Raw genomic sequence first — 13,098 nt, forward strand, 5'->3', positions numbered from 1 at the left:
AAATGCACCACTGTGTAATTTTCTGCAAATTAATGAAAGTTCAGCTTTATAATTTTTGAAACAGGTTAGAAGTACTGAGAAGCAGTATATTTTAGTGTTTTGAACAATTCCAGTGTTGATCTCAGTGAAAGAAGTCAAAGATAAGACTAAGACGAAAAAAGCTTTCTCTCAGTGAAATAAGTCAAAATGCACCACTGTGTAATTTTCTGCAAATTCATGAAAGTTCAGCTTTATAATTTTTGAAACAGGTTAGAGTACTGAGAAGCATATTTTAGTGTTTTGAACAATTCCAGTGTTGATCTCAGTGAAAGAAGTCAAAAATAAGACTAAGATGAAAAAGCTTTCTCTCAGTGAAATAAGTCAAAAATGCACCACTGTGTAATTTTCTGCAAATTCATGAAAGTTCAGCTTTATAATCTTTGAAACAGCTTAGAATTACTGAGAAGCAGTATATTTTAATGTTTTGAACAATTCCAGTTGCTATTTTGCGTTTCTTCGGTGTTGCCATTTCTGGTGACTCACAATATAAGTTTTCCTTCACTTAATTTCGTTTATGTGGCTGGCTCCATCTAGAGTTGAAACTGACAAGTGTAACAGAGTTGAGCTCAAGCTTTTTGTGCAGGCCATATTCAATTATATTTTCAGAATTTGCTGCGGGCCGGAGTTGGCTCGCGGGCCATAGTTTGGACACCCATGCTTCAGGCTATAAGCCTATTTTATTTTTTGCTAAGGAAGAAAAGTCTTCAAGAAAGCGGGTAGCAGATGTAATTACTCATTTGGAGCCCACTGCTACTGCAAATCATTTTCTTGAGAAGACGCAGAGGGCTTATGAATTTCTCCTCTCTGTAGGTAATGCATGTACGTGTATTAGAGTGTGTGTATTTCTGAAGAGTGTTATATCAAGTCCACAGAAAGTGAGCAAGATATGTGTCTGTAAATATTTATTTCTGTTTTCTGTAAAATTATGTCTTTCCTAGGCATGTCTGTACCAGTGCAGCCCACACCTCTGTGGAACAGCAAGTTATTTTCACCCAAAGAGCAGTGGGCTGGTGAAAAAGCTGAGAACCTGGTCTATGAACAAACAGAGACCATAGCTGAGGAGCATCCAAAGTGCATGCAAGTGAAATAATCTTTGGATGCTGGTTCTGTGGTACCACCAAACCAGACCTTTATTGTGCTTGATCTGGTTCCTGTTTCTCCTTCTATTGTTCCATCCATTCACATTTGTGCATTTTTCACTTCTCTCACTGAGATAAAGTGTTTTTGGTCCCTGAAAGTCACTTTTTTGTAAAGCACAGAAATGAGACTTTGTTCCTGCTTCAGACCTCAATAACTACTGCGTATCAGCATTTCTGAGCTGTTTCAAAGATTATAAAGCTGGAAGTAGAATGTAGTGGTGAGAAATTCACATTTGTGCATTTTTCACTTCTCTCATAAAAACGTTTTGAGTCTCTGACAGTTACTTTTTTTTAATAAAACACAGAAATTATACTTTGAAACAGCATAAAAAGCAGTAATTTTCTCGTTTGAAGCATGAACAAAGATTATAAAGCTGAAAATTGACTGTCGTGATGAGAATTTGACATTTGTACATTTTTCACTTCCTCACTGAGATAAAGCATTTTTGGTTTCTGACACTCATTTTTTTTTTTGTAAAACAGGATTCAGACGTTGTTCATGAGAGAGATATCTATACAGCCTTATGTCAAAATATAATCGATGGAGTAATTGATGACCCTAATTATTAATTGCTTTTAATTTCCGGTGACAGGATGTGCCCCCCTTAAATAAATATCACATCCCTCAAAATAAATATTAGTAAATCCTCCTATATGCCCCATGTTAAATCCTCCCATATGTCCCACAATACGTTCTCCTGATTGTCTCCATGTTATTTCCTCCCATATATCCCATGTTAAATCCAGCCATATGACCCATGTTAAGTTCTCACATATATCCCATATTAAATCTTCCTGTATGCCTCATATTAAATCCACCCATATGTTCCATGTTAAGTTCTCACATATGCCCCATATTAATTTCACCTTGATGTCAAATCCTCCCTTATGTCCCATGTTAAAACCTCCCACATGTCCCATATAAAGTTCCCCTGAATGTCTCCATGTTAAATCTTCCCATATGTCCCATTTTAAATCCTCCCTTATGTCCCACGTTAAATCCTCCCATATGTGTTTCAGAAGTTCTGTGAAAGGATGTCAAAAAAGGCTGTATTTCAGCAAAAGAAGTGAAGATTTGAATATTCAGCACTATATTCAATTTTCAGCCTTATTATCTTTTAAACAACATAGAAATGCTGAGAAGCAGTCATTCTGGTTGTTTGAAATAGGAACCATGTCAAAATCTTGTGTTTCAGAATTTCTCAGACTGGGTGTCAAAAAAAAAAAAAAAAAGAAGCTTTAGCTCAGTGAAAGAAGTGAAATATTGACAATTTGTTAAGTTTCAGCATTACATTCAGTTTTCAGGGTTATTATCTTTGAAATACCAGAAATGCTGAGAAGTTGTAATTCTGGTTAGCTGAATCTGGGAACAAGTATAAATGTTTTTCATGAAAGCTGAGGGTCAGACAAAAAAAAGAGCTTTATTTCAGCGAAAGAAGTGGAAAATGGACAAACTGTGAATTTTCAGCACTACATGAAATTTTCTGCCTTATTATCTTTGAAACAGCATAGAAATGCTGAGAAGCAGTGTGAATTCCCCACCTCCTTCATGCTCTGCATGAAGGGCAACGCTTCTCAGCTTTACATTAAATTTTCAGCTTTATTAGTTTTGGAACAGCACAGAAATGCTTGAAAGCAGTAGTTCTGGTTGATTGAAAGTGGAAACAAGTGTAAATCTAATGTTTTATGAGTGCCAAGGGTGAGGGAACAAAAACACCTTTTCTCAGTGAAAGAAGTGAAAAATAATATGCTATATGCTAATTATAACAGTAGTTTTATTATAATTTTTGCAGTATGACAGCTACATTTCCCTTTCATCCTTTTGGATTATACACAAAAAAACCACATTAAATCTAAAAAATAATTTTTCATAAGATTTTGAATTCAATTGCAGCTTTATTGCTAATTTCATAAATATTGAAAAATTAAAAGTATGACAAAAAATATTGGAATTTTGTATAGGAAATCATTTTTAATTTAATTATTGGTAAAATCAAATTTCGAATATTCCAGTGGATGGCATCAATGCGGCAAGCAAAATGAAATATGACACTTGACAAGAAAATTGTAAAGATTACTGCTGCATTTCTGTAAGTCGGAATTTGCACCATAACATCAACAGGTTTTTAAGAGCAGCTTAACTCAAGACGCACCCGAACTAACAGAGCTGAAAGGTAGTTAGCACCATTCTGCTTGGTCTGCACAATGTGTATAAATGAGTAAAACTTCTACTTATAACCTAAAAGAGGGATTCCCGAGCTCTCGTGTGTACTTGAATGCAGCACAAAAAAAGGCGAAGGGATACGGAAGTGACGTAGCATTTCCTCTTACACCACCGAAGGAGTTGACAACAAAAATTGTTATTTTGCGTGTCTGTGTGCAGTTTTTCTTCTGTTCACCTTCACAGTCTCACAGTACGTTCTGCATTGCTATGACGACGTTCTTATAAAGAATCTCGGGCTTTTTGCCTTCAGAAGTCTCCATTTAGCGGTACTTTCACCCGAAGGTTCAAGCCGCTCTCCTACGTCAGACCCAACTTCTCAGTTTTCCGTCAATGGCGTGCACTCTAGAGAAAGTGTTATGTGATGCTCGGACCCTTCTGGACAGACTGAAGGAGCATGACACGGCCGCCGAGGGACTGATAGACCAAACCGGGGCCCTTGGACAGAGGGTGCAGAGCATGAAGGAGGTGGGGAATGCTCTCCCAGACAAGGTAGGATCGTCCATCCGGCTTCACTCTGACAGTATAAACGCGGCAGACCAATTCAGTATAATGCATAGCAGTGAAGTTAAAGGAAAAGAATAAATTGTAGAAATTTGTGGAACAATTATATAAGAGTGTTTTGTGCAGCTTTATTGAACCGACCATGCGCACAGTGGTGGCCATATCATGATGTGTGCAAACTTTTTTCTGTGGGGTCAGGGAAGATATACTGAGTTAAATACAAGGCAACCCAAAAAACTTTATTATATTTATTTAATGTACTGGTGGCAATCAAATTTCCAACCAGAGTCCAGTCGAGGATGTGAGGCCTACATAAATAAGCATGTCACACTTTTCAGATTTGTACTTTCAAAAAGCTTTGAAAACCGTGTAGGAATTTGCAGTTTTTAACCAGAACATCAAGCAGTATTAGTTAATGTGCATGACTTTTTAAGGAAAAATTACAACAAAACTGCCAGAGAGGTGATTCATGAAGCTACCATTTTAAATTCTAAACCTTCAAATGCTCTTCCCCTCTCTCTGTCACTCGTCATCATCTCTCTCAGAACACTGGAGACAATACAGAGATTCAAGAGCTAACGAAGTACAAGCCCCATGTCCTTCTGACTCAGGAGAACACTCAAATTAAGGAGCTGCAACAGGAAAATAAAGGTAATGCTCACTCATGACGATTTGTTTCAGTTGATGGTTTAAGTTGCGCTAACACAATTTACGGCCTCTGCAGAACTGTGGCTGTCTCTTGAAGAACACCAATACACCCTGGAGCTAATCATGGGTCGGTACCGTAAGCAGATGCTCCAGCTGATGATGGCAAAGAAGGAGCTGGACACCAAACCGGTGCTCAGCCTTCATCAGGACCACGCCAAAGTAAGTTTTGTTTATGTCCCTAGATGAGAGTTATTTTTACATGGCTGAGATGCTCCTTGTTTTATGTAAAGTTCAATAGTTGGCTGTTTTTTCTACAGGAAGTGCAGAGCCAGGTGGAGCAGATCTGTGAGATGGGCCAGGTAATGAGAAGAGCCTTGCAGGTGGACAATGAGCACTACTGCTCCGTCCGGGAGCAGCTGGCTCAGCTAGAGGTGAGCAGCGCTGGGACTTAGTCGCTTCAGAACGGAAGCAAATTATTTGTTTTCATTTAGCTTTAAATATTGCCAGAAACCTGTTATTGGTGCACCACTAATATTTGGTTGCCTTATGTGTACTGCTGCTGTCATTTTTAAAAAGTTTGTCCTGAAAGTGTCAGTGATTGTGACCTTTCCAACCATCATATCGCATTACTGAAGACCACTTTACCCTGAGAAATATCACATCTATGAATTAAATCTCAAAATTATTAGCATTAAGGGTTTTTTATATTTGAATGTATTTTAGTGCAGCTTTTATACGACTCAAAAGATGTCAGTCTAATCCTGTAGTTGTATCCATCCATCCATCTTGTATTTGTTGTTCTCTGGGTCTTGTTCAGATTGAGAACAAGGAGCTTCGGGACCTTTTGAACATCAGCAAAGGGTCAGTGAAGATGACGGGAGATGATGGCGTCCAGCTGCCATCACTCCCACCAGCAGCCCAGTGGGAGCATTCCCCACTGGTGGCTTCTGATGAGTGAGCAGAGCAGCTTCTGCCTGAATTGTGGCTGGGAAAAAGAAAAGAAACCAAACAAGGCAGGAAACAGGGTTGTGGATTTTCTGGTGAAGGTCACTTGAACACAGCATTTTACCTGTGTGTGGGTTGTGAAAGCTCTTGTAAAGCATCACTTTGTACAGTAATTGTATGGTCACTGCTGTCATGTTAGAGTGGATTTATCATAACCTGTGACACTGATTAAATGTTTGGTTTGTCACTAAGATAGTAGAAGCAGCAAAGGAGATTTGTTTTGTATTTTGGGATAAAGAAACAGTTACTCTCAGAGATACAGAACAGAAAATGTTCAACTGCTAGGCAGTGGAAACAAATTCAGGAGCAATATGTCATCGTAACAACGAAATTCCTCGTTATAACAAGAAATGAAACTCAAACAAGGTTTGTCTTTATAATAAGAGGAGTTTTATTTTGTTAAAAGGATAAACTTTCTTGTTTTAACAAAATGAGTATTATGTCTCACTACAATGACGAAGTTTCCTTGGACAGATGCCAACTTGCTCAAAAAGCCATAAAGTTGCTTGCTATGACCCTCCTTCTCATCCTGTTTCCAAGAGCTTTCACTGTTACAATCTTTATTTTTTAAAAGAGAATATGTTTTGGTTTTAGTGAGATATAAATCCCATGACAACAACTTTCTTTTACCTGGTTAAAACAATATTTTTTTTCTCTCCTTTGAAGAAGATGGTGGCTATGAATTTATTTCCAAGCTCTTTCAGCTTCTGTTCTGCAGTTTCTACCTCTTGAGTTTACATTTGCTAGATTCACGTTCTCATCCACTTCCCCATGAATAAGAAAATCAACAGCAATGCCTGCTACGAAAGCCAGCTGGTGTAAGCTCGCTACCAAGAAAGTAACTTTTCACAAAGTTTCACCTGCTGCACATAATGCATTTATACATGTAATATGTTTGTCACATAGAGTGGATTCTCATGTTAAAGGTCAGTTTCCAGATTTGGAAGCAGAAGAAATGTATCAAACCAGCTCATGACACATCTTTGTACAAAGTGAAAGATTTTAAAATATGCCAACTTTTGTTGTGATTAAATGTTTGTTGTTAAAAACTCTAAATTGTCATCTCAGAAATCAGTTTAGACTTTATAACGTTGTACAGGAGTGTGTCAAATAAAATGTGCACTTTACATTTTGTTGGATCATTTGTTTTAATTGGCCAAGAAATATGTCTTTTTATATTTTGTCACATACTATACCACAAACTTCACTGCAATTTAAAAGGAATATGCACAATAGACAAAACTCAAAGTAGCTCATAGTTGAGAAGTGAATGGAAAATCACTATGATTTTCAGTCTGTACCTATTGGTTTAACAGGCATGTATGTGCCCACCATGACACTGCCGTTGTATCGATGATATCAGGGTGATATTAGTGTCAGTGGTATCAACTTGAAGGAAAATAAATTAATAACACTTTTTCAAATCTTTGTGCTAAAAAACTGTACTTTTCCTTCCACATCGCAGTCATTTACGCATTAGTAAGTAGGCTACGTCTTAATTTGTTGTTGCAATGAGGGGAAAAAATTATAGAAAAAGTTTAAGGCAGGGGTCACCAGTTGCCCGCGGGCACCCGATCGCCCGAATGGACCTTGTCAGTCGCCCGCGGAGCTACTTCTAAAAATAGCCATTGTCATTAGGGAGCACCACCAAAAAATTATTTAATTAAATGTTTTTACATTGAAGTAATAACGTTTGTTTATATTTAGAGTTCAAAAGAAGGAAATGATAAAAACGTTTAAAATAAATTGCTTTACGTCTCAAACTCTTTCCTGCTGTTAAAGTTCAGAACTACGCGCAGCGCCTGCAGCTGTAGCCTACTCTGCGTACCTTGACATTTTCTTTTATGTAAAGAAAGAAAAGAATAATTTCTGGAATTTTTATTATTCAACTCTATTTACTATTAAAAAAATTGTGAAGAAAAAAAGATATTTTGTGCCAAAACGTCTTATACGTAGTGCACATCTGTCTAAGTCTCTTTTTGTTCAATTTACTTTTGTTTATTTGGCGGCTTGGTGCTTTTTCTGTAAGGTAAAAATGAAAGGAGTTTGAACCTAAGAGCGGTCGTTTGGATTCAGGCGGAGCTTTTTACCGTGTTCAGTTCTGGCGGGTCGTCAGTTTATGAGCTTTGATATTTCCCGAACAAGAGAGCTGACGGGTCACCTGACGGCTGATACCTACTGCTAAGACTGTGGGTTAAACAATTTAATCTAGCCAAAGTAGAGTAGAAATAAAGCAAACATTGTTGTTTCACCTTCTCGTTCTCTGGACGTCTGACACCACCTGAACCTGGGAATCAACACCAACCTCTTTCCGTGAACCACCTGGAGAGGCTTCGCTTCCATGTCTTTATTATTTAGCATCGTCTGGGGAAAATGTCCACTGCTCTTGTGGTTTAGGTTTGTGCTAATTTTTGTGTATTGGAGAGGTGGTTGTGCTCTCGCAGGTCAAGTGCAGTGATAGTTTTTTGTACCCTCCGATCTGTCGGACCTTTATTTTTTCGATATCTGCTGGTGTCAGCCAGTGGGTGACCCGTCAGCTGTTCAGTTCGCGAAACCACGAATAAAGCTAATAAACCGGTGTTATGCCTAAAAATCCATATTGCCAAAAATTGCATCCCCTGCTGACTCTGAGAAATAAAGAGTTAAGAGTGAAATACGTTTTTCTACATGACCAGAGTAGTTCTTTGAACTACTGGTATTAGTTTAATATCATTCTGAAAATAGGCTATTTGATGAAAATAGAGAGGATGCAATTTTTGGCAAGCTGAAAATCCATGTTGCCAAAAATTGCATCCCCTGCTAACTTGGAGAAATAAAGAGTTAAGAGTGAAATAACCTTTTCTACATGACCAGAGTAGTTCTATGAACTACTGGTATTAATATTAATATTATTTCAAAAATATTTGATGAACTCAGGGGGGATGCAATTTTTGGCAAGCTAAAAATTCATATTGCCAAAAATTGCATCCCCTGCTAACTTGGAAATTACATTTTTTCTACATAATGACACTTGTTCCCTGAGTTACCACTATAAGTTTCATATGAACAGGACAATAGACAGGGGATGCAAATATTAGCAGGCTCAGAAATTAAAACGCATCTCCCCTACATTAATACACTAGACAGCTAAGCGTGATTTAAAATGTTCTACGTAATTGGGCCTCGGTTTTGTAAAGCTTTAAGCTATTATGGTGTTAAAAGAAAAATCTTGGAATTTCAAAGCAGCTGCGGAGAACTTGTTCATCAGACACTGAAGAACGTTCGACAAATATGGCTCAATAAACGTGAAAAAATCAGTGTTTATTTCAATTAATTTGCGAAATAAAACCCACAATTTTAGCGCTTACATGATTAATAAACGTGATAATGTTACGAATATCTTTAAAAGTTTCCTCTTCGGTCGGATTTCAGCCCGTTTACTCATCAGTATGCGAGTTTAAGGCGATGCGCGCTCCCGCGACAGGGGATGCAATTCTCGGCAGGCATGCATTTCTCGGCATAACACCGGCAACCTGCCAGAACCGCGCACACTGTAAGAAGCTCAGGCCAGTAACCAGTAAAACTTAGGCGTTGGCGTTCCCCACCTCACCCCTCAGACTGACACAGCTGTGTGTGTGTATAATATCTTTTGACACAAAAGATATTTTATTTTCCACAATTTTGCTAATAGAACAGATGGTTAGATAATAAAACAATAACTATTTTTTCTTTTTTTATTTAAAGGAAAATTTCAAATTTCACCTGTACAGCTGCAGGTGTTACTGCAACAATCCATCAGTTTGCTTTTGTTTATTTCAGTCACTTGTGGCCAGGTTAGAATCACAGAGAAAAGCTCCAAAAGGGAATCAAACTCAAAACTCTATGAGCTAAGAACTTCTGATCACATAATAGCAATTAACCATAGCTGCCATGGTAAATTATTACTGATAACTATAAATATCCCTGGTGTAAGGGATATGAATACTTTCAGAAGGCATTGCAGTCAGTATGATATGTGTGGCTTATTGTGGCGTTTTATGTATTGTGTGGCGCAAGGTGGCAGGGTTTTTCCAAAAACTAGCTACGTGCTACATTCACTTCAAGACCCATAATTGAACTGTCTTCTGTGCTAAGTTTATTAACGAAAAACATTTTGTTGAGGTATTAAATCTTTGTGTAGTAAAATGGATAACGATTTCAATAAATGCTCTCATTTATTTATTTATTTTTGTCGTCGATCTACGTTAACTTCTTTACACAATGCATTAGTGTGTCAAACTTCCGACAGAGCACGAAGGCAGCACGGAGAGCTGCAGTTTGAAACCTTGAGCCTGGAGTGAGCTAAGTCAGAATGTCTGAGAAGGAGATCGGGAAAAAGTTGGACCGCTGCCTGGCAGACGGGGTCGTTAAGCTGGGTAAATATTCCTCTGCCTTCAGGTACTAATGTTACTGTAATATAGGTGGATACAGAAGCATTAGGCTGTAGCTTTTATTGTAATTCACATCTGTCATTGACTGGATGAGAGGCTAACAAGCTAGCCGCAAAGGGCTGTTAAAGGACAACTAAATGAGCAGTCAAATGTTAACGGAAGTAAACAGATTTATTCTAGCGCCGTTTTTTAATTTAACGCTCACTGAAAGAAAATGAAAGAAAACCAGAGCAGAGGCAGGCCATTTGATTATTATAAGTAGCAGTTGACTTTAAACTACAACGCCAAACTGTTGTCCACCTTTCCTTGCGCTCACAGAACGTGAACCTCATTTACTTCAATCCCATTTGGTGCCTGTTCAACTTTCATGCGGTCAGAGATTTATCGCTTATTTATTTAACAGATGGCAGGTTAAATCAGCTCATACAAGCCATAGGTTAGTCATATTGTAGACCATAGGTTTACACAGTTGGAGTCAGGAATCTTCTGGGTTTCACCAATGGGTTTTAAGATCTTCATAAACATTTATAAAAGTTATAACCATATATATATATTTTTAAAAAACAATGTCACTCACTTATTCTTCCAGGATCCATACCCACATATTACCATTCTTTCATAAAGGATAACAAAATATATACTATTAGTAACTGGCCATAAAAGCAATATTGATATTGATATGCTCACAACCATGTTTCTCTAGTCTAGAAACAAAAACTTGTCCTAAGTTTTTGCAGTTCAATAAATGGTCTCAGAAATTAATGGGATAAATGATATTGTCAATTTGAGACCATTTTCAACTGAAATGATTTATTGATTCAAGTATATGTACTCAAAGCACAAAAAAAAAACAACTTTAATTTCTAAAGAACATTTAACACTGGAACTGGGAACCATTTAAATGATCCAAAATAATAAAACAAAACAATCAAAGCAACACCAGTTGAGATTCGCATTTTAAAAATTAATAATGGTTAATTTTTAACCATTATTGACTTCAATAATGGTTAAAAATTATTGACTATTGACTTCAATAATGGTTAAGTCTACAGGCAGAAGTGGCAGGTAGTGCAAATGTCAAATGTTTGCAGGGTTTTTCGAAATGGCGGCTTTTCAGTTAAAGGGGAGTATCTCATAAATGACTGTCCAATGGGAAATGGCCAGTTGCGATAAACTGATTTATTGCTTATTGTGACAGGCTTTCTTACTAACAATAAAAAAACAACACCTTGCATTACGTTATTCTGTGTAGGTCAGACACTTGACATGCAGGGTAAATATTGCAAATGTGCATTAGTAATTATTTCCTCCCTGTATCTAACGTTTGCCTCGTCATTTTGTGTTTCAGGTACTGGTCTGGGGTTAGGAATTGTGTTTTCTGTCCTGTTCTTCAAAAGTAAGCCGTTTCAGTGGATTTGAAGTTGTTCTTTATCTTGAAACTTTAATTTAGCTCAGACACCATTGAGGATATCTGGCAGCACAACTAGCATCATGCTCCTCTACTGGCACTCATGTCCTTCTGCTGCAGACATAGACGCCAATATTTAGGGCAGTGTTTGTTTTATCCCTGCCAACAATGTCAGTGCATCTTTGTCCTTTGTAGGACGTACGTGGCCTATTACATTATTCTCTGGAGCTGGACTTGGCATGGCGTATGCCAACTGTCAGCATGACCTGAGGTCACATTATCTGCTGCACACAAGTGAACAGGTTAGTTTGGGTTTTATTGGGCCTTTAATAGGTTCTGCACAGATCTTTAGGTTTTGATACCAGTCTTCTTGTTAGTGTCTTACTTTGTTGTTTGAAGAAGGCAAGAACAAACAAAAATTACTAAGCTTTGTACTGAAATCTTAACTTGACTTCATGGAGATTTATAATTTATTCTTTTCTTTTGAAGTTTGAATTAGGTTAAAATAGTTTTGCAACACCAATGAAACAAAAGTAACAATTAAAAAAAAAAGTAAAGTCTTATTTCTATGTTAAAGTGGCAGTTTGTCAATATTTTGTATGAATTTAATACGTATACTTTTTTTTCTGTTTTTTTTCTCAGCAGAAGCAGTGACTTCAACCACTAATAAAAACACCATCAATGTGTTTTATATCGTTATTTTTGCATTGATGTTTATGCTTTTCGAGCGTCATGGTTTACACTTTGCTACATTTAAAATTGTGTCTTTCTCCAGATAAACCGTCCCAATAATGATTGTAAGACTTGTTTCTGCCTGATGAGTGCTATATGTATGAATTTAATAAAAATAATCACTAATTATAGAAAGATTACTTGTGGTCAATGTTCCCTCTAAGCTGCGCGCCATATTCTCAGTGCACAAGAAAATCTATGTAGCGCATAAAATAAAGTCCAACGTAAAGTGGATATTGAGCTCAGACATCAGTTTTGACTACGGACCAATAAATTTTTTTTTCCGTACTACTTTGCGATCGAACTCAATGAGTGACAGGAATCCAGCCAATGATACGATACGGTTCACTTTCGCTACGCAGCCAATCAGCGAATGCTGATTGGCTGTGTGTACGTGGGTTACGTGCCTTGGTCATATGCGCCGTGCAGGTGAGAATAGTGCGGTAGAGTTAGGAAACGTGAAAGTCATCACCTTATCATGTCTACGTGGGACATCCACTCACCAAGCCAAAGTAAAAAAACAGAAATGCACTTCTTCTAAGATCAAATGGAATCACATCGAATGAAAGGAATGGTCTGCATTTGATATTGAAATGTTGAGTTCAGATTTTTGACTATGGATAAGCAGACATTTGTACACTGGCAAAGAAGTATGAGGCCATTCTCCTCCACCCACAGATTATGGAGGCCATTAACAGTCAATATGCTGAATTCAAGTACATAAAGCAAGAAGCAGACTGACCCATCAACCTGGGCTAAGTGTATAACCACTGGAGAAGTGAGAAGACGTGAGAAGGGCAGACGTGAAAAAAACTGTAATTAAATATTTTACAAGAATTTGTACTGCATCACAAGCTACAGAAAACATTTCATTGTGCAAAATGTGAATGTTTAATATGAACAAACATTTATGTCTGAGGTGTAATGTCTCATTTCTCACCCTGGCTGAAGCAGGACTCTTACTTATAGCATGCGTCTCATGAACAGCAATGT

At 37.5% G+C, this 13,098-nt stretch overlaps 2 protein-coding genes across 3 annotated transcripts; both read left to right on the forward strand.

Annotated features, from left to right (window-relative positions):
* The first annotated feature begins 468 nt into the window (after window positions 1–468).
* Window positions 469–6,683, forward strand: sike1 (suppressor of IKBKE 1). The gene is made up of 5 exons (XM_055048611.1): window positions 469–3,891; window positions 4,449–4,554; window positions 4,628–4,770; window positions 4,869–4,982; window positions 5,369–6,683. The coding sequence occupies exons 1-5, from the start codon at window positions 3,733–3,735 to the stop codon at window positions 5,507–5,509; spliced, it is 663 nt and encodes a 220-aa protein (XP_054904586.1). The 5' UTR covers window positions 469–3,732; the 3' UTR covers window positions 5,510–6,683.
* A 3,015-nt stretch (window positions 6,684–9,698) lies between these two features.
* On the forward strand, window positions 9,699–12,072 carry micos10 (mitochondrial contact site and cristae organizing system subunit 10). 2 transcript variants are annotated; one of them, XM_055048448.1, is made up of 4 exons: window positions 9,699–9,950; window positions 11,314–11,361; window positions 11,569–11,675; window positions 12,019–12,072. In XM_055048448.1, exons 1-4 carry the CDS (start codon window positions 9,887–9,889, stop codon window positions 12,025–12,027), a joined length of 228 nt encoding a protein of 75 aa, XP_054904423.1. In that variant the 5' UTR covers window positions 9,699–9,886; the 3' UTR covers window positions 12,028–12,072. The 2 variants fall into 2 exon arrangements, with proteins under 2 accessions (XP_054904423.1, XP_054904422.1); XM_055048447.1 differs by having other exon boundaries at window positions 9,718–9,950; window positions 12,016–12,072.
* Window positions 12,073–13,098: the final 1,026 nt, after the last annotated feature.

This window comes from Poeciliopsis prolifica, unplaced genomic scaffold, assembly GCF_027474105.1.
Source record: "Poeciliopsis prolifica strain line A6 unplaced genomic scaffold, Auburn_PproV2 SCAFFOLD027, whole genome shotgun sequence".
Taxonomy (NCBI): Eukaryota; Metazoa; Chordata; class Actinopteri; order Cyprinodontiformes; family Poeciliidae; genus Poeciliopsis; species Poeciliopsis prolifica.

Bases quoted from the DNA above. Each gene is read 5' to 3' on its own strand.
- sike1 (XM_055048611.1), top strand. From the start codon at position 3,733: ATGGCGTGCACTCTAGAGAAAGTGTTATGTGATGCTCGGACCCTTCTG. The intron at 3,892-4,448 runs GTAGGATCGTCC...CATCTCTCTCAG, and splicing joins GGAATGCTCTCCCAGACAAG to AACACTGGAGACAATACAGA. The intron at 4,555-4,627 runs GTAATGCTCACT...CGGCCTCTGCAG, and splicing joins GCTGCAACAGGAAAATAAAG to AACTGTGGCTGTCTCTTGAA.
- micos10 (XM_055048447.1), top strand. From the start codon at position 9,887: ATGTCTGAGAAGGAGATCGGGAAAAAGTTGGACCGCTGCCTGGCAGAC. The intron at 9,951-11,313 runs GTAAATATTCCT...TTTGTGTTTCAG, and splicing joins AGACGGGGTCGTTAAGCTGG to GTACTGGTCTGGGGTTAGGA. The intron at 11,362-11,568 runs GTAAGCCGTTTC...TGTCCTTTGTAG, and splicing joins TTCTGTCCTGTTCTTCAAAA to GACGTACGTGGCCTATTACA.